We start from the raw sequence: 21027 nt of genomic DNA, 5'->3' as shown, positions 1-21027 counted from the left end.
TTGTACTTCTGTTGGGAATTAGTCGTCTCAAATGGGTTTTTTATTGTTATGACTGCTGTTATTCACAAAAGTGTCAATCTGAGTAAAATACAGATCATGTGTTCGAGATCTAACAAAGCTCCATTTTACTTTATGTTCTTGTTATTTACGGCTTTCAAATTTGTGGCGGTGAGTATTAATCAAACTCAACTAGAGGATCCAAAAGTGTCGTAAAACCGATACGTTTTAAGAGTCTTTTAAACAAAGCTTGGATAGGGGATATATGTATTTTAATCCATTGAAAAGATGTTAAGATCTTGGAGGACAACCGAGAAATAAAATTAGTATGATAATGAATGCACTTGGGTCCTCGATGGTCTTTAACGTTGTACTTGTTTTGGCTTTTTAACCTTTTTTTTCTGAGAGTCACTGATGAGTCTTATGAAAACGAAACGCGCGTCTGGTGTATTAGATTATAATCCTGGTACTTTTGATAACTATTTACACCACAGGGTCGATCCCACTGCTGGTGAACGTTTCGTCCCTGGGGTATCACCAGCCCAGTAGTCAGCACTTCGGTGTTGACATAAATATCAATTATATGGTAATTTTTATAAATTTCCTGTTGCAAAAGTATGGATTATTCGAAATACTAAGGATTTTCTTATCTCATGCATAGATTATCTTATCCGTATTTGGCATAACGTTTTGGTATTTTGGGCTTCAATGCTCTAAAACTTTGTACTTGTTTTGGCTTTCTAACTATTTTGATCTGAGCGTCACTAATGAATTTATGTAGAAGAAACTCGCGTTTGGCGTATTAAATTAAAAGCCTGATACGTTTGATAACTACTTGGGCCAACACGTTCATTAATTTGACAAAAATGAATAAACACATATATTTTATATAAAAAATCAACAATAGTCATTTATTGCGTTTCTCGTTATGGTTTTCAAAAAAAGACTAACTTACAGTGATACATAAATATACAATTGTAGAACATGATGTTCATTTACCCCATCGTTTAATAAAAAGGTATTTTCTCAAGAAAAACAAATATGACATATACATATATATACAATATGTCTGTTGATATATAAGGAACAAGTCATAGCATAAATAACCATAAGAAAATCATATGTTGTTGTTACTTAGGAAACAACTGTACATTTTCTTTTGAATTAACATTTTCAAATGTCTGTCAAAGAAGAATATGGGATGAAATTAGTGCATTTGTAATTGCGCATGGTTTGCTTTAAAAATAAAAATATGAGAATTTCGATACGATTATTTATCCAATGTTAAGGTATAGCCTTTTCCCGAAACTCATTTCGGAATAGTACTCGAAAATTATATGTCATATTTGGAAGTAGAATAAGTGTTTGGCATTAAATCAAAGGAAGAAATATTTTTCATTTTAGTTTTCTTGTTACTTCCAAATTCCCAAATATTAAAACAATTTCCTCTCGACCATTATTTTAACAGAGATTTCTGATTACTGAAATGATTTTTTGTAAATGGATTTAATTATACAGTTTTACATAACAACCTAGGCTCTGACTAGCTTCTAAATATGTAGATGGCAACTATTGTAAAGTGTTGAGAAATACACAAATGCAAATACGCTAAGCATGAAGAGCATGTGAGAAACTGAAAAATGTCGTTTCAATTGAATGCGTTTTATAGTATATGAAAACATGTGACGTAGCAAAATTTGTTAAAATACGTATTATACTAATTATAATTAGCAATCTGCGTTCAATCAAACATTAAATATCAAAATTCATGTTAATATTTTGATATTTAAAACTTTATACAGGCTTGAAAAATGTTCCTACTGGGGACTATTTGGTCTTATTTTTTTCTAACCTATTTGTTATTTTGCTAAATGATCGATTGCAAACTGACAAGGTATATTATGTATTATTCAGGTGCTTGAATACTTAAAATATCGTGTGTTTGAATACTTAAAATAATTTTGCTCGAATGCTGTAAAAGTTGGATGCCCAAATGCTCTTCACACTCCTACTGATCTGAAAACTAACTACATGTATACCATCGAGAAACATAAAAACAATTATTTTTTAAAAGGATAAAACATAATCAAAACTTGGAATTTGTTTCTTTGCTAATTCTAATATTCTCGTTATGAAATTATAAATACATAGTTTTAAAATTAAGGGATCTCTGCCTATCTTATAAAGGTGAATATAAAATATCATCTCGTTTCTAGGGAAATATTTGAAGAGCTGCATTGTTAATAACTTTTTTCCTGATATTTTAAAGATACAAAAAATGACTGACCAACAAAATTTGTCAGTCGAAATGTGTGTGGGAATTTGATTTCAGATATTATATGATTTAACGCACTAAGAAGAATTCCGTTCAATTATTTTAACATAGAATGCAATGGTATTGATTGGCTAACTGTAAAAAGAATATTTAATCAACTAAAGAATATGTTAGTTGTACGCTAGTTTCTATTCAGATACCATCTTGTATATTTTTACTTTTACAGATTAATATCTCACGTGAAATGAAGCTGACTTATGGGCTGTGTTTAGAGTTGTGAATTTTCAGTTTTAAGAAAATAGAATTAATGGAAATGCGAAAAAAAAATGAAAAGGTTTACATCTTTTAGAAATAAAAATGATGATTTTTTTTCTAACTGAATATGTGACCGGTAGGGTTTGAATGTCTATAAATGAAACGACATCAGAGCAAAATAAAATACAGATGTTGAAAGGCAGTTTCAATCTACGTTTAGCACCTAAGAGTGATGAAAAAATACACATATATATAAAATCAAATGTAAAAACGCAAAATTAAAACCTGAGGAAAAATTCAGTCATCATGACTGCTGTGACAAATTAAATAAACTACAAAGCTTCGATATAACTATTTATCAGATATCTACATATTTTTTGTAAATGTTGCTGTGTCTGAAAACCTAACTGCAAGATGAAGCCATATGTATAAGTTACCAAAAAAAAATATTATTTTCAATTGTTAAAGTTAATCTTTTACAGCTCATCATTTCTCTTTGTAGAAAAACTGTTAATTGTAATAATACGACCTATAGAAAAATTCACAAGTATAGAAATTTACCGTTTCAGAAGTTAAAGTAGAGATCGTTCATAATTATACATTATTAATATCATTGATTTAAAATTTGTCATAATTTAGTTCAATACAACAACATATATGGATACTGCCGGGACCACACAAAATGGTAGTTTTTTTTATCTAATACATTAGTGGTTAACTTATTTTATTGGCTCACTCCAGTCAATTGTCACAGGATAATCTATCGCCATTCCATTCTAACTTTTGTTTTGAGTTTAAACAATAAATACCGATATTTATTTATAAAATAAGCTCCATGTATTTCAGAAGTTTCCCTGGAATAAACTGCTTAAATTTGTATTTTTATTTATTAGAAACGTATCAGAAAAAGATAAAATAACAAAAATACTAAACTCCGAGGAATATTCTAAACGGAAAAATCCTAACCAAATGGCAAAATCAAAAGATCAAAACTATCAAGAGAGTCGATAAGAACTTGCTCTATCTTTATCTTTGCATATTGCAGTTAGGTTTACAGAATTAGCAGCATAAATGATTAAAACGAATTAAGTACTATATTCTAATTAAGCTACATCAAACAGCTAAATCATGGTTATCATTCCCTCTTTACTCGTCTTCTATGTAAATTAATTTGAGTCCTTTAAATTATGAATTTAAATTATACATTTTATGAAATGAAAACATATATATCAAAGCCGTGGAAAAGGGACAATGCAGTATTGTAACCCTTATCGCAGAAACTGCTCATATTTAATCTGAATTTTCCTTCCAACTTTCTGATTTTTGTTTGAAAAGTAATTATACTAATACAAAACATGTAAATGTATTTTTCTCCTATATTGCACTATAATTTACGGCAAGAAAATTCAGTCGTATCAAATTATGTTTCGAACTTTGAATTCGGATTTATATAAAGCAAACATGAAATTTTCACATGTAAAGTACATTATTTTGAGCAGTATATTTTTATATATAAATTCAACAAGTTAATGTACATACATGAAAATATACACATAATAGCACTATAAACATTTATGACGATGAACATTTGCGACGATAGCGATGATAAATGAAAAGGTTTTAAAAGTAAATGATATCTCCACTCTACTTGCATCCGCCATTTTAAATGGCAGGCCACTTGGAAACGCTTTCGTATTCACGTAAATTCTCGTTAATAGGTAGTCCATTCTCGTTTATTAGGGCTGTACCAAATGTCGGGCTCCAGTATCCGTCATCCTATAATGTGAAATAATAATTCTAATTTTTCTACTGATAAACGTATAATTTAAGTAAAAGTTCTCGTTTCAGTCTTCTTGTGTAGGAAATACCGGATGTTCGGGAATGAGCTCTTCAGTCCGTGGAGGTAGGAACCTAAGAACACATAATTTCTCAGCTTGATACATCGCCTGAAGACACAGGTGATACCGGTTTAGCATTTTTTTCTGGAGATTTATTCTGATCGTTTATTTCTTTTATTGCTTGTAGTTCTTTCTTTTCTTTCATTCTTCTATTTTGAAACCAAATTTTAATTTGTCTTTCAGTCAAACACAACATATGAGAAAGTTCTATTCGTCTCCGTCTCGTGAGGTACCTATTGAATTTGAATTCTTTTTCTAGTTCTAATGTTTGAAACCTTGTATATGTTTGTCTACCTCTTCTTCTCTGGTTTGAGTTTGGTCCTGAAATGAAAAAAATAAAATTTATTATATTTAATATTTAGATAGTTCAAACATCAGCTATACTTCTGCGGTGTCTTTTTGTTATTTTCACTCTAAAACGATTGTTTTACCTACTTAATTTAAAAGTATTAACGAATTTAATATATCTTAAAAATTATTTCAACTTTAAAGCATTCAATGGGAGGAAACTCCTGATTGAAATTTAGTTTTTAAATTAAATTTTAAAATAGTCATAGGATATTTGCGAATATGTGTACGCCTACAGAAATCAAGGGAAAATCAAGAGATATCAATGTCCGAATCCAATTATTTCACAGCAGTATTTATTTGTCCAATTAGGACACAATAAATTTCCAAAGTGTTGCTTTCAATAATTGATTATAAGTGTACGAAGAACGTATTAAATAAAGATTTTAAAAGTTCGACTTGTCGCTATACCAACAAAAAAACTACATATCTTATTATACAGTCTTCCTACTAAGCCCTTCAGAGTGAAAATTTCATATCTTCTCTCAATTATAAAATGGTTAAGTAGAGGTATAAATATGTCATCCACTACTGATTAGGGGACAGATGATATTACATAAAACAGATGTTTAAAACAAAAACTGAGTGTGTAAATTTTTGATAAACCCTCAAGTAAAGAAATTACAAAGTAAAAAGTAAATATTCTGATTTAGTTTTACATGTACCTCATCAGATATTAAAAAGAAGAAGCACGAGTTTTGAATAATGTATTATTTTTCATAGTTTTATATGTTATATTTAAGCTTTGAATCTTTAATATGGTAAATTTCAGTAAATTTAAACAGCTTAATTAAGTTCATTACATATATATATATACATTAATTTGTTGTTACTAAAATACTATGAGAGCTCAGCCACACCCTCTTATTGCATGTATTGATAGATTGTCAAAAGATGTTAAGAAGAAAAAAAAAAGAATATAAGAAGAACAATTAGGTCTTTTCTCATCTAGGGGATATATTTATAGATCCCATTGATACTAAATGATACCTAAATATTTTTATGGTAGGGGTGTGCCATTCTGGCCTAAAAAATGTATCAATTTTAATATACATGTAACATAACGTTCAGCACCTATAGTCAGGAGCAGATCCAGAACTTTTTGTAAAATGGGGGGGGGGGGGGCTCCGACTGACCTAATAGGGGGCCACTCTAGTCATCAGTGATTCCCTAAATAATGAACCAAATTTTTCCCATGAAAAAAAGGGGGGACATTTGGAACTTATTCTGAAGGTGAACATATTAATTCATATATTAGTTTAATTTAGTATATTATAATTTTAAGATTCTGAATAGCATATTCTTATATGAAATGAAGATCATACATACCCCAAATCAATATATAGTTATCAAAATGTAATTGCATTTTAATATAGTATGTTATGAAAAGGAGGGTCATTTTTATATAAAACCTCTCAAAAAAGGGGGAGGCAGTGTCGTGTATTTTTACTTTTAATCCATTTACTAGTATGCAACAATTACCACTTGTGGATCAGGATAAAATAACATGTGCTTCCTGTCATCTTACAAATTTTAATTGGAGTGACAGTTTAATTTGAAATTATGGTGTTTTCCTAAGTGGTGCAGATGATAAGCCCAACATCATTTTGATGTGATTTCTCGGGCTTAGTTGTAAGACTGTATAGGTTCATAGTTGTTTCCTAGAAAAAAATATGTCGACTTCATAACAAGTTATTTCACTTTCTGACACTGAAGCACCGGTTTTCTTTTAAAACAGATCAATGATGAACAGTAGGTTTATTTTTTTTAGTGTTTTACTAACGTCTAGGCAGAGGTAAATTAGGAATAGAGAGATAACTCCGGTGTTCAATACATTTATATTCACTATGTATTTCACACACAAAACGGAATACCTGCTTGAACCTATAATTGGTTTTTATGGCTGTATCGAATCAGTACTGTTTCTTTTTAAGTTTATTACACAAAACAAAATAAAAATAGGAAGAGTTTAAGTAACAAAGAAATGTTCAAGATTGTCAGTCATATTTCTTTTTTTTATTTATTATAATCTTGAAATTTTTGGTCAAAATGGTCCCTAAACTCCACATCTGGAGTTAGCACCGTTAAAAATAACGAAAAAAAAAAAACAACAATGGTTTCCAAAGGTCGAAAGGTACAAAAATATTATTAATCTTTCTTTCTGATGGCCTCTAATTTTCAATACTTAAGTTCTAAAAATGCTTTTTAATGTTTCCACTATCAACAAATCAAAGATCAAAGGATCGAGAAATAATTATCTTGAATTATACCTTTATCTAAATCATTGATGGAATGTACGGTCATTCAAATGGAGAAAACAAAACTTTAAAATGAAATATTTTATTCCTTTTATTTCTATCATTGTTTTGTGTGTAAGTAAGTTTTAACTTTTTGTGTTTTTTCAAAATAAATTTCGTGTCAGCCAATCACATAGATTTCGTTAAAACAAAAGAGAAGATTCCTCCCAAATTTCATATATGGAATTTCACAGGGTAAACATGGAGATTTTCTCGTTTTTCTACAATTTGGTGTTCTGGGTAGTGTTCTTACATATATTATTGTTAAAATGTATTTTTTTAAAGCAAATTAGACACATTTTGGAATGTTAATGTACATTCGATCTATTGAGGAATAAATGCTAAACCGTCGCACCTTATTAAGGCCGACTTGAAAACAGGAGAACAACAACATTTTTTCATTGGTTATGGTGTGGCCTATGTTAAATAAATTAATAAATTCAATAACCCTGTTTTAATAAATAAAAAAAAAAACTAAATATAATCTTGCCTTTCATGATACAATGAAAAACATGCACCTTTTATTAGTAATAGTTAAGAGACGTAATTTGCACTCATGCAGTTTAAATGATTGCAAATGATCTAACTGGTACCGACTACTCCAATCTTAAATAATTAAAAACGAACTTAAAAAGCAAAGAATCGGGTCAATAAAAACAACATTTGTGCATTAAGTCGAAGAGTCAATTATATATAACAAAGGTCAAAAAGGTCCCACTTTACTTACCTAAAATGACACCTATCAAATTTCACATTTATCTTTGAAGTTTTATCAATAGATTTAACTATGCAATTTTTAAAATTTAGTAATTTAGTCTTTCTTGACTAGAATTACATTGTGCAATCTTATACATGTATTATAACACTGTTTGATGTTTTTCTTGACATTTGTTGAATAGTACCATGTACTTACAAATGCATGTCACATGCATGCAAATAAAATACTTATTACGAATATTATAAATATAGCTTTCCATGCTTAAAGTATCCGTGTGTATAGATCCTTGTTTTTTATACAGATGTCTGTATTTTTGTTGATGACCGGAGGTCTACATCAAGATGTATTTTGTTGTTGGGTTTTTGTCTGAATGAGGTATACCTCATAACCCCGTTTGTTCATAATCAGTTACATGAGATACTTAATAAGTTTATATCTTTCATGTCTTGTCTTTGCATGTTTTGTGTTTTGTTTTTCAACAATTGGGGTCTTTTTATTCAACAGTCTCAAAATGAAATTTCAAAACTGAGGAAAAGCTTGCCGGGAAAAGACCAGAACCTGTTAGTGTCTTCATCTTAGGCATAGGATAAACTGACATGAACTGAATCCTGTTGTTGCTTCGAATATCGATACAAAAACAAGAAAGAGCTGATGGTAAAAACATTTGTACACTCTGTTATGAGGAAGCTTTTTGGTTTGGGTCATTCAATTAAAAGACAACGAGTCTGAAAAATGATCCAGACTTTTAAAATAAACATATAGTTATCCCGATATCTATTACATTAAATATTTATTTAAAAAAATAGAAAATGTGATATCATTGTAAATGAGACATCTATCCACCAGAGTCCATATTACGTGGATTTAAGCACCAATAGGTTATCGTACGACCTTCAACGATGAGCAAATACCATACTGTATATATGAAACTATAAAAGGCCTTAGCACGAAATAAGTGAAACAATTTAAAAAAAAAAACAGATGCTCCGCAGGACGCAGCTTTATACGACCACAGAGGTTGCACCCTGAACAGTTGGGTCAAGTATGGACACAACATTCAAGCTGGATTCAGCTCTAAATTTGGATTGTGATTAAATAGTTGACACAGCATAGGTTTCTGACACAGAATGAATGTGGTCTAATGAACTTAAAATATTTTTTTTTTTTTGCCTTTGAGCAATTCGCTATGCTGTTGAATATTAATTCTCTCAAAAAATGTTTGAAGAAATTTTCTTTTTATTTATGAAATCTGAAATGAGAACAATTGAACACCCCCTCCCCCCCCAATTTTTTTTTCTCACATCCCCCTCCCAAAACTTAGCTCAATTCAAATTTCTAATGGAGTTTTCAACAATAACTACTCATTTAAATACATCATAAAATATTAAAATGTAAAAAAGTGCGTGTAATCACTGAATGGTAAAGATTGTTTTAATTTATTAGTTGGTAGTAAAAGTGAATATACATTGTATATTGTATAAAACAATGATTTAAGTTGATTCAATTACTATTCTGGACAAAGAAAGATAACTCCAATTTTCAAAGAATATTTCACAAAAACTGTGCAATTGAAAATTTCTTGCTTTTGCGCAATTTTGTGCAATTAGATATTTCTTAATATTGCGCAATACTGTGCAATTGAAGATTTTTGGTATTGCACAATACTGTGCAATTTAAGATTTCTTGCTATTGAGCAATACTGTGCAATTGAAAATTTCTTGCTATTGCACAATACTTAATATGGGGACGAAGTCCCCAATAACAGTAGAAAATTCAATAAAAAAAATAAATTCGGGAAAATTTCCCGAATTTTTCATTGTACTAATGAACTCAAAATCGTTCAATTTTTTTTATGTCATGTTTTGAAATCCCGGACCTGCGCAGAAATGTACAATATACTTCCTTTTTCCGGTCTCGTTTGTATGAAACTTTGAGTAAAATATATATTTATCAGTCTAGTATAAAATAGGAAGAAACGCGCAATACCAATTTCATTTTTAATAATTCCTTGATATGAAAAAACGTTACCTAATGATAGCGTTTCTTTGTTTACATTGCATATGACGTCATAATTTAAATAACGTCACAACTAAAATCCCTAACAACAGAACCAAACTCGGAAACGTTATGGTATTTCCGTTTCTTTTTTTTTTGACAAATAATTAAGTTACAAAAAAATAATTCATACAGACTTCGTCCCCATTTACAGGTAATGCCTGCCTCATATTATGGGGACGAAGTCCCCTATTACAGTAGAAAATTCAATAAAAAAAAAAAAAAAAAAAAAAAAATCGGGAAAATTTCCCGAATTTTTCATTGTACTAATGAACTCAAAATCGTTCAATTTTTTTTTGTCTTTTGTCGTAATTTTTAATTTCCGGATCTGCGCAGAACACATAACTCTACTTCCTTCTTCCGGTCTTGTTGTCGTGAGACTTTGATTAGTCTAGTAAAATATAGGAACTCAAGGAACACAATACCAATATTTCATTTTTAATCATTCTTTGTCTTTGGTATGAATAAACGTTAGGCCTACCTGATGCATTGCGTTTCTTTGTTTACATTGAACATGACGTCATAACTTACATAACGTCACAAGTAAAATCCCTAACAACAGAACCAAAATCGGAAACGTTACGGTATTTCCGTATCTTTTTTTTAACAAATATTTAAAATACAAAAAAAATAATTTAAACAAACTTCGTCCCCATTCACAGGTAATGCCTGCCTCATATTATAATAATGGTGTACCCCGATTTGGACCAACTTTAAAACTGGGCCCATAATCAAAAATCTAAGTACATGTTTAGATTCAGCATATCAAAGAACCCCAAGAATTCATTTTTTGTTAAAATCAAGCTAAGTTTAATTTTGGACGCTTTGGACCTTAATGTAGACTTATTTGAAAACAGGACCAAAAATTAAGAATCTGAATACACGGTTAGATTTGGCATATCAAAGAACCCAAATAATTCATTTTTTGCTGAAATCAAACAAAGTTTAATTTTGGACCCTTTTGGTCCCTAATTCTTTGGGACCAAAACTCCCAAAATCAATCCAAACCTTCCTGTTGTGGTCGTAAACCTTGTGTTAAAATTTCATAGATTTCTATAAACTATACTAAAGTTATTGTGCAAAAACCAAGAAAAATGCTTATTTGGGACCTGTTTTTTGCCCCTAATTTCTTAACTGTTGGGACCTCAACTCCCAAAATCAATCCCAACCTTCCTTTTATGGTCATAAACATTGTGTTTAAATTTCATAGATTTCTATTTACTTTTACAAAAGTAAGAGTGCAAAAACCAAATGTCTTCGGACGACGACGACGACAACGATTTTCAATTTTTGCGGTCGTATAAAAACTGCTTGATTTATGACAAAACAACTAGGGCAGACAACAATCAAAACAATATAATATTTTTCTATCTTATTCATGCTAATACTGGCCCAGGGGTTTGAAATACACTGCTTTATAGTTTAGATGAATATGATTTTTATATTTAAAAAAAGTATGGCAAAAAATGCTCATTCTTGCTTCAACGGTTCAAAATAGTTCAATTTATTGAGAATTTTTAACAGGGAGGGCTTTGAATGGCAGGAAATCACATCGTATTTCTTGGGTGTCAAATTAATAAGCATATCACATATTATTATGAAAAATATAATTTATGCTTCATCGGCATACTTGATGAATTATTTACTAAGGAAAAAACGAAAACACTTTACCCATATACATAAATCACTCCGCCGCTACTGTTTGTATTGTCCCGCGACATTGTTTATAAAAATCATATTCCATTTCTCCAATCTAAATTTGAAAAGGTGGAAAATTTGACATGTAAATGTGTGAGGTATACGTCCATTAGATGCCATAAATAACGTATATGAACATTAGAACTATTTAGATAATGGCTGAAGCGATATTTTTACATTTTTATTCACTCTATAAATTACATTACGAAAGAAAACATTATTTCTTTTTTAAACATTAACAGGTGTAAGGGACTCTAGTGTGATGAAGTCTTTTAAATACAGTGTTTTTTTTTATAATATGGACTATAGAACTCAATGACAATTTTTAAACATAGTTCTTTGAAATACTGTCAAGATGGGCGAAAGTCTGAAACCTCCCACATACATTACACATTGGTAAAGACCGTAGTGAGACCACCACCCAGAGTGGGGAGATATGTGAAATTGTTACATATTTGGTACGTTAATTATTATTTAGAACAAATTCAGATTAAAAACTGGGGCGATAGACATCACAAATAAATCTAAATTAAACCCAAAACAAGTAAGAATCCTTACTGTCGAGTTATATTATTATGTTTTGAGATTTTGGGGTTGGTGGCATATTTGATAGGCCCTTTTAAAATTTCTAACTGTGTTAGAAAAAGGACGATTTAGAGGTTGACATACTGTATAGACATAAGTCTTTTGTTGAAGAGCGTTTTATATGTTTATTTTTTTTACTTTTGTGTTGGTCGTTTGCTGTCGTATTGACGTATGAACTGTGTCTCCGTTTACTAATAAATCTAACAAATAAGAGTTATATAACCATTCAAAGACAGTTAAATAAATCAAAATTGAACGCATATTTAAGATAATTATTTCGACAGGAAACAAATGCATGTTTAATTCATACGCTAATTAAATATTCCATCTTAAAAGTCAAATTTGACCTAAATACACAATTTATAGGAGCACTCGATGACCTACGGTGACCTTCTATTTCTTGTGTGTGAAGAAAACATCTTTCACAACCTTCAAATTAAAGAAAAGCCATTCGACTAAATTATATTTCCATTATGAATCTTGTTTAATTTTTGCTTCCATCAAAAGCCCACTTTAGATAACATATGAAAAATCTTCTTGGGATGAAGCCACACAGCTTAAGCAGTCGGACCGCCCTTAGCTTCGATGCATCTGGTTGTTTGATACCACAGGCAAGTAGCAAACATTAACCTACAACGGCGTAGCTACTAATGGCCCATTTGAATGATTGGTGTACTCAGCTATTCACATTTTTATGTTACAAAATATGATAATGTTTTCACATGAGTGACTTGCTGCTTTTTTATGCTTATGATATCGTTTTATTTAGTTGAGTGAAAGATGTTATGATGGATTATTATCTAAGGTGAAATAGGTACATTTGCCAACACTAAATTTTTCACACGTGTTGTATATTATCTCTTGTCAGGTGAAGATATTTTCTAACATATCATGATGTCGGTATCTCTCTGTGTATTATATTTTAAAATAGCGGAATTTTGAAAAAAAAAAGATGGATTCCTATTTAACTGTTAACAAATATTCTAACTTCTTCAGTCTTTTTACTTTTGATGCATACATAATATACTAGAAAAGAAAGAATATGGAGTATCTTTCCATGACATTAAATCAGTACACGCGCACCAAAAAACCCGACAAAATGCAATTGAACAGATCTTTTATTGCTGTTGATCATCTTAAAGCGTTTGTCTTGAGCTTTAATGTTTCTTGCACTCCTGGGTTTATTATTAACTATAAAAAATGTGATATGATTACCAATGAGACAACTCTTCACAAGAGACTGCGTTATACAGAAATTAACAAGTATGGGTCACCGTACGGCTTTCAGCAATGAGCAAAGCGGACTAGCTCATTGGCAGAGTCCGTGATAAAAGGCCCATGTATGACAAATGTAAAACAATTCAAACGTGAAAACTAACAGCCTAACTAATTTACTTCTTCCATTTTGATTTATTATCCTTGATTCTCAACACTCGAATGTAGCCGTATAACAAAATAGCAAAAAGAAAAAGAAAATTATCGGATGCTTGAAAATCAAGCACTCTGGGTTAGCTTGCATTATCTATTAATGTCGCTTTGGTAGGGCATGTACTAAAACGTTGAGTGGAGTGGAGTGGAGTGGTGGAGTGTTGGAGTGCTGGAGTGTTGAAGTGGAGTCGTGGAGTGAAAACATGGAGTTGATAAATTGAGTGTAGTTGAGTTGTTGGGTCAATAGTTTTAAAATTGAACCAATTTATAAGATATTTTTTTTTAGCTTTAAAAAATCATAGAATGAATCTGGATGTTTAGTCTCAACAACTTCCAACTGCATTCATGTACATTCTACAAGTATAATTCACCTTGAATGTGCCATGGGTATGATTTAAGGTTACATCTCCAAACATCGGTCTATGTCGCACACACATTTTAACATGTCCTGAAATTTGTAAGATGCACCGAGAGGGCGTTAGCCCGAGTAGGTGTTTAGTAAATGTATTTAATTTACACCCCAAAATATTATGATTAAGTGGTAGATTTCTATAATTTAGGAGGGGGTCTTTCAGCAATTTTACCTTAGTTAACAACATTCTGGTGTAAAAGAGAGGTGGAAGATACCAGAGGAACAGTCAAACCCATAAGTCGAAAAAACTGACAACGCCATGGCTAAAAAAGAAAAAGACAAACAATAGTACACACAATACAACATAGAAAACTACAGACTGAGCAACACGAACCCCAACACAAACTGGGGGTGATCTCAGATGTTCCAGAAGGGTAAGCAGATCCTGCTCCACTTTGTTTCCCCCATCGTGTGGCTCATGTTAGTACAAATCCGAAAATAAGTCCCGGTAGGTCACATTCGGGAAAAGGGGACGGGATTGTAGTTACGACATTAGGTACATACCGCTATCATATGTGAAAACGGATATTTCTTTGAGGTCAATCAACTCGTGATGGCGTCCTCTAAAACCTAAGAAGGGATGATTTCAACTTCACCACTTGGAAACTCTTGGTTTAATAGCTGCCTTGTGAGCGGCAACCCTCTATCAAGGAAATCATGATAGGAAATACAACCCTGGAATATCGTATCAACTTGGAGATATATACTGCGTATACAGGCGCTGTTGGAATGTTGCTACATAGAAATGGAAAGTTCACAATTGGGAAGCTGAAATCATCTCTGTTGACGTAAAGTTTAGTTTTCTACTAACCCTCATTGTCAATTTCTAGATGTACGCCAAGATATGAGGCAAACTTAACTGTATCTGTTGCATCCTTTATCTCAAGTTCGATGGGATAGATGCGTTCAACATATTCACCAAATTTTGAATTATTAAGTGAGAGAATGATTTTACTTGCAAAGTTAACTTAAAGTTATAAACTACAAGTTTATACAAAAAGCACAGTATAGACAAAAGTCTTTTGTAAGAATAACAACACTTGGATTCTATATGATTCATTTGCAATTTGCTTATTTTTTCACTCCATGACTCCTCTCCAACACTCCACTCCATTCCACGTTTTAGTACATGCCCTTTGGTAGATAGCTATATATATATGACATTTTAAACTCAAAGTTGTGCTACTAACTAAATGAAGAAACGAACATTGAAATCAACAAGATTACACTGTTGGTGATGCATATTGCAAATAAAACCTTATTATTTTTTCAGATCAGACCAACTGACAACAAAAAATGAGGATAAACAAAAGATACATGTATTAACAAACAACTCTGGCTAATCGAAATGCATATAAACTGGAAGTGGTGTCAGCCAATCTAAATAAGGAATCATATAAACTGTTCCGGGGCGTATAAATTTCGCAAGTCAGCAGTGATTTCATAAGACGGCTAGACTGATAGCATGAATGAAAGTATGTTCAATACTTGCACTTTATTTCGACAAGAATTTGTGATTTAATTTCTGATTAAATAATTGTGTGTCCTGGTGGAATGGTGTGGATTAAAAAATCTAAATCGGAAATACCGACTTGCACATTCAGAAGCGCAGTGATATCTAGAAATTAATGTAAACATTTCATATGGTTTGTCAACACGGATCGTTTGGCTTTAATGACTCGTTAATTGCATCTAGTTTATGACAAAAGAACATGTTTTATTAATGAACTATCTTGCTTAAAGCGTAATTTTAACATCAATATTTCACCGATCATAGCTATATTTCATTTCCTCAATTTTTATACAATTCTCTCTTGGTGTTCTATGTATTTTAAGTGTCTACGAACTTATTACATAATACATGTAACAGTTGCGTGTAGTGTTTATCGTGACAAAGATAATTTCTCATGTAAATGTGCAAAGTGTTGAAACTATAAGTGTGAAATGTGAACGTTAACAAATTTGTTTGGTGTGTTTAAATGCTTTTGTTCATGTATTTGTTTTGATAAATGTTGCAACGTTTTGGTCTCAACAACAATATCATGTTTCTTCTCGTGCCTTCAGATGTGAAAGACACAAAATAAATTTCCTCTGTCTTTTTAGTAGTTTTTGTTTATAATTTATGTTATTCGTGTATAAATAAAAATAATACATGTTGTATCTTTTGGCTTTAACCAATATCACATGTGTGTTGTAATTTTGTTTCAATTCGGATAACGTATTGATTGATTGATTGATTGATTGATTGTAGACCGAATTCTTCTGTCCCTATAATGCATATATTTCCTAATTTACATTTGCTTTTTATTGATTTTGCTATTTTCTATTTTTTTTTTTTTTTTTTTATAATAAAAAAAAAAAAATAGAAAATAGCAAAATCAATAAAAAGCAAATGTAAATTAGGAAATATATGCATTATAGGGACAGAAGAATTCGGTCTAGATTTATTGTTGTTCAGATCGATATTTTGTTTTGGAAAACTACATATTAGAATGAAATTCAAAACAGTGTGGCTGTGGCCATTGATTGACACGATAAATTCATCCTTTGACTGGGACAATTTAGGTGAACGTTTGTTTTTTCATTCTATCTTTAAATTAAAGTTAGAAAAAAAGAACTATAATGAAAATCCAAATCGGCAAGTCATGGTACAGGCATATCCTTATGTTGAAAATGGTGAATTAAACCTTGTTTTATAGCTAGATAAACCTCTCACTTGTATGATTTCCACATAAAATTCCATTTAATGACAACAATTTGTGAACAAACCAACAGATACAGTCATATCGTTTACTTTATATTACGACTCCAATAATAAAGGTATATAAATGTCAAAAAACAATATCTCAATTTGGTGGACAATTTTTATAGAAAGAATCCGATTCTTAACACAGAAAGGGACACCGTTGAGTTGGAAGCTTTAAATTTTGTCTAAAACGGGCAATCATTGAACTCTCATGGAGAGTAAATATTTTGTGCTTTTTTACACGCATAGGGCTATATGAAAAGGAGGCTATGGATTCTGTGTTTACTTCCATGTTGAATTTATTCCACCCTAATATAGATATTTATATAAAATAGTATGTCAGTTGTTATACCATTGGTCATTGTAAGATGCTGACAATACTATGTATAGCCCTGTTGACAGATTATTTATAGCCTGAAGGAATACGTTACTTTCAATCTGTAAAACAAACAAAAAACATCACTAATGTGGAAAAGTATTGCAAAAATACGATGTGATATAATCTTCTCGTATACTGTACGTTTGGGAATCTTTTTCATTTGAAAAAATAACAACAACTTTACGATCGTTCTTTACAGGCACGTTCTGCTCGTGACTATATCTATTGGATCTCTACAACATGACATTGTACTAGTTAAGTGAAAAAAGAAACGATTGTTATCTTTACCAATATTGTATTCAGTTGCATGTCACTTTCGGGACTTAGACTCTACTAGAACATTAGACAACATTGCAGAGATTTCACATTAAAAGATCGATTTCCTTTGAAATTAGTTTTTGTTTCACTGAAAGCAACAACATTGAGAAAAGGTTTTTGTTAACATAACGAGTTCATTCTCATTACATTAAAGCCATATTCGATTAATAACTTGTGTTATTTGACACTTGGTTTCATTGATTTTAAGGAAATTTGCTTTATTTAGAAACAAATAGTTTACTGCAATAATATATTGACCACATTGTTGGTAAAACAGTGTCGCTATGTTGATGAATGAGCTGCCAATTAGTATCAGAGGCGTTAGTTTTGTTTACTGGTTGGAATCGAACACACGATGTTTTACGTCATTCACAGAAATTTAAAAATTGAGATTTAATAAGTGTTGCTTAAACTTTTAAATATAGCAAAACATTTTTTCTGCAAAAAAAGACTGATGGTGTACTGTTACATATTCTAATCTGCTCCCAAGTTCCTTATTGTTACTTCTTAAATTTCTCATATTTCGTAGTCGTTACACAAATTGTTTAGGAGGGAGTGACATGCTTGATGTGATTTTGGACATGGGCGATTAAAACATGTGGGAATGTTTGATATGATAATAAAAAAAGAGAGGATGTGGGGAAAAGGGTTAAGGGAATAGCAAGATACGGGAAAAAGAAGAGAACAAATTGGAAGTGGGGGATACAAAATAAGTGGGAATTGGGAAATGATCACCCCATGTCACCCCTCGATCACATGCGTTTGATTCCACTCAATGAGTATGAGCTGTCTTCTACGACGGATGACTGACGCCAAAAAACTTGCGAATATCGTGGTATTTTTCGTTGAGAAATATAACAGCCAGGTATTTCAATCAACATATTCAGACGATTTACAATCAAGCACAGACATTGATATTATGATTAGCATTTGTGTCTGAGCTTTACATATACTCGTTCATTTATTTTCTTCTGGCAGTTTCTCAAACAATATTTGTGAATGATACTTTGAAAACTTGGCATGCATTTTAACATGCCTTAAAATGGATATCATTTAAGCTCACCTAACCGAAAGATCTAGTGGGAATAGGATTAGTCTACTCTTAAAGGAGGGTAGTTTACCTAACCTAATAATGACTTCACATTTCAGTTAGCAAGCTAGCTAACCAAAGATATTACCTTTGACGACACACTCAATGCAATCGGCTGTAAACAGTACTGGTAGTTAGAACATCAAAATATTACAAAATTATTATGTGAGCGATCCAGGATTGAGCCTCTAGTTTTCTTAATAATTCGCATCAATTCAGATAAAACATGCATGCATATCAATGAAATGCAAAAACCTATATTTCCATTAATATTGTAATATAGTGGATGAAACTGATATTGATAAGTTTTATTTGTTTTTAGGTAGACATGTAGTTGATTTTGAAATACGTCGAGACGCATCCATTTTTAAGACTTTTTTGCGTGATGCGGAATTATAAAATTTAAAATAAGCGAGTTATATATGCACTTGTTCCTAGAGTTGTTGAATTTATTTTGAAGGCATAAAGTAGTTTCAAAATAACTAATGAATAAAGAATCAAAATGTTTGTAACTCGTAATAAAACTTCGTGTCTGTTGTTTTTGGTGCGTATTCCGTAATTTGATTGTTGTAAAATTTATAAATTGCTAAAATGAAAAGTACCAACGTGGCAACCAAAAAGGAAAATCAATTAAAAAGACAACAACAGTCCAAACAAAATTACACATAAAACCAGTGCCAAATAGTTCATGCATGCTTGACCGGCAAGACAAAACAGAGACTGCTAAATTTAGAGCAATACAATATGCGTCATATTAAGGCGGAAAATACAAGTTGGCAAATAGTGTAAATACAAATGACAGCCTGAGAACGAATGGCAAGCTTGTGTATTTGTATGCAATAAGAAACAGATTTATCCATTTTAAACAATCTCCTATGCAGAGTTATCGGTCCAGAAAGGAAGGACCGATAATTCTGCATGAGATATTGTCATCTTAATATCAAAGATTTCGTCTTGAACATGGATGCATATTCTATGTTGGGTGTTAAAAAAACCTTCATTAATCGATCGATCAATAAATAAATCAATTAATCAATCATTATTTCCTGTAAGTATTTATTTCGTTGATCCCACCTGCGGTCTTGTGGAAGATGTAATAAGAATAAGTATAAAGAGTTCCGTATAACGGTCTAAAATAGCATTTTCCACTCATATGTGTGAAGAAATAATTTTTCATTTTCTTATTTCCAGTTTAAAATGCAGAATTGATTTGAAACATTGCCATTAAGTTGAAGTTATATATAAAAAGGAATGTAATATTTGGAAAAACGTCCCAAATAAGCAGAAGACCGGAACAGGCCATGTGCCACTGGACATGTACTCAATGACCAACTCTATTTATGTTTTGTCTGAAGGCCACTTCAGGTGTTCACCGCCTTTTATTTGATAATGGGTCAATTTGTCATAATTTAATACACATCAAAAGGTCTAGTTATGTTATCTGATGAAGATGTATTGATAACTATATATATTGTCCTGGAATAACCTTGGTAATTCGTGGTTTCTATGTATGTTGGTTTATCTATGAAACAAATAAGGTTATACGTATTATTTTGTTTTCATTTTTCATTATTTTCATATCGTCGCAAACAGATAGCTGTATATTGGTATATGAGGAATGTGTTCTCAATTGCTAATTCAATTTGTAGTCGATTTCCTTTAATAAACATATAAACTTATATATATTTAGTCATAATTTAGCAAATAACGTTAGACGTATAATGTAGGCCAAATGCGATTATACGGATTGATATTATCCTTATTTATGGCTAGGAACAGTAAATAAATATATATGAAGAACCGAATATCTTAAACATGCAGTCTTTGGTTATGGTAGAGGCTAGAAGAGTTTCGAAAATTTAAACGACGACATAAATTACTGCATGGCTGTACCGCAAACTTTGACCTCCCAAAATTCTCAACGCTTGTGTCATTTGTGAACCTACATCAAGCTGCTAAACACCTGTGTTTTATAGACTGATTAATTTACCTGTACACTTTGATGTTACCTAATTTTACTTATTCAAAGAAATTTATAGCCTTGTCTTAGACATATATTTGCATATCATTTGGAAGTGATATAGTGACTCTTTTAAGCTTTAAATATCAAACACAGACCTACATTTTGAAAAAAAAATAGTTCGTATGAAGATATTTCAAACGTTTTCTTAATCCATTAAATACTTTGTTCGTGTTCTTGGTAAATGAACATTATATATATTTGCGTAAGTCGAAAATTAAAATTTTAAATACAGTAGAGACTCGATGTAGATCACGTGACACCTACTTTTTAAAATGGGTTCATATTTCGTGTACCTGATTGTGTTAATTTTAATCACACATATCATAAATACACAAATCATCAAGCTTACTGTGTTACACGTTTCACAATTATGAAACTCTATACTGAGTTTTTGATAACAGATAAGGTAATGTTTAAAATAAACTGAAGAAAATATAAGTCGGGTGAATGTAAATAGGACAGCAAACCAACAATTTAAGATTATCGCGTCTTTAAATTGATATGT

The 21027-nt window shown here is 31.2% G+C and overlaps 1 protein-coding gene across 1 annotated transcript in view; it reads right to left on the bottom strand.

Moving 5' to 3' along the window:
• Window positions 1-863: 863 nt before the first annotated feature.
• Window positions 864-21027, bottom strand: part of LOC143062702 (uncharacterized) — a 32957-nt gene continuing 12793 nt past the window's right edge. The window contains exon 2 of the mRNA XM_076234459.1: window positions 864-4746. Coding sequence (XP_076090574.1) covers window positions 4457-4746 — 290 coding nt within the window. The 3' untranslated portion in view covers window positions 864-4456. The remainder of the gene's footprint in view (window positions 4747-21027) is intronic.

This window comes from Mytilus galloprovincialis, chromosome 2 (assembly GCF_965363235.1).
Source record: "Mytilus galloprovincialis chromosome 2, xbMytGall1.hap1.1, whole genome shotgun sequence".
Classification (NCBI taxonomy): Eukaryota; Metazoa; Mollusca; class Bivalvia; order Mytilida; family Mytilidae; genus Mytilus; species Mytilus galloprovincialis.
Note: the sequence above shows the minus strand (reverse complement) of the source record. Positions and strands in the feature narration are given on the sequence as shown.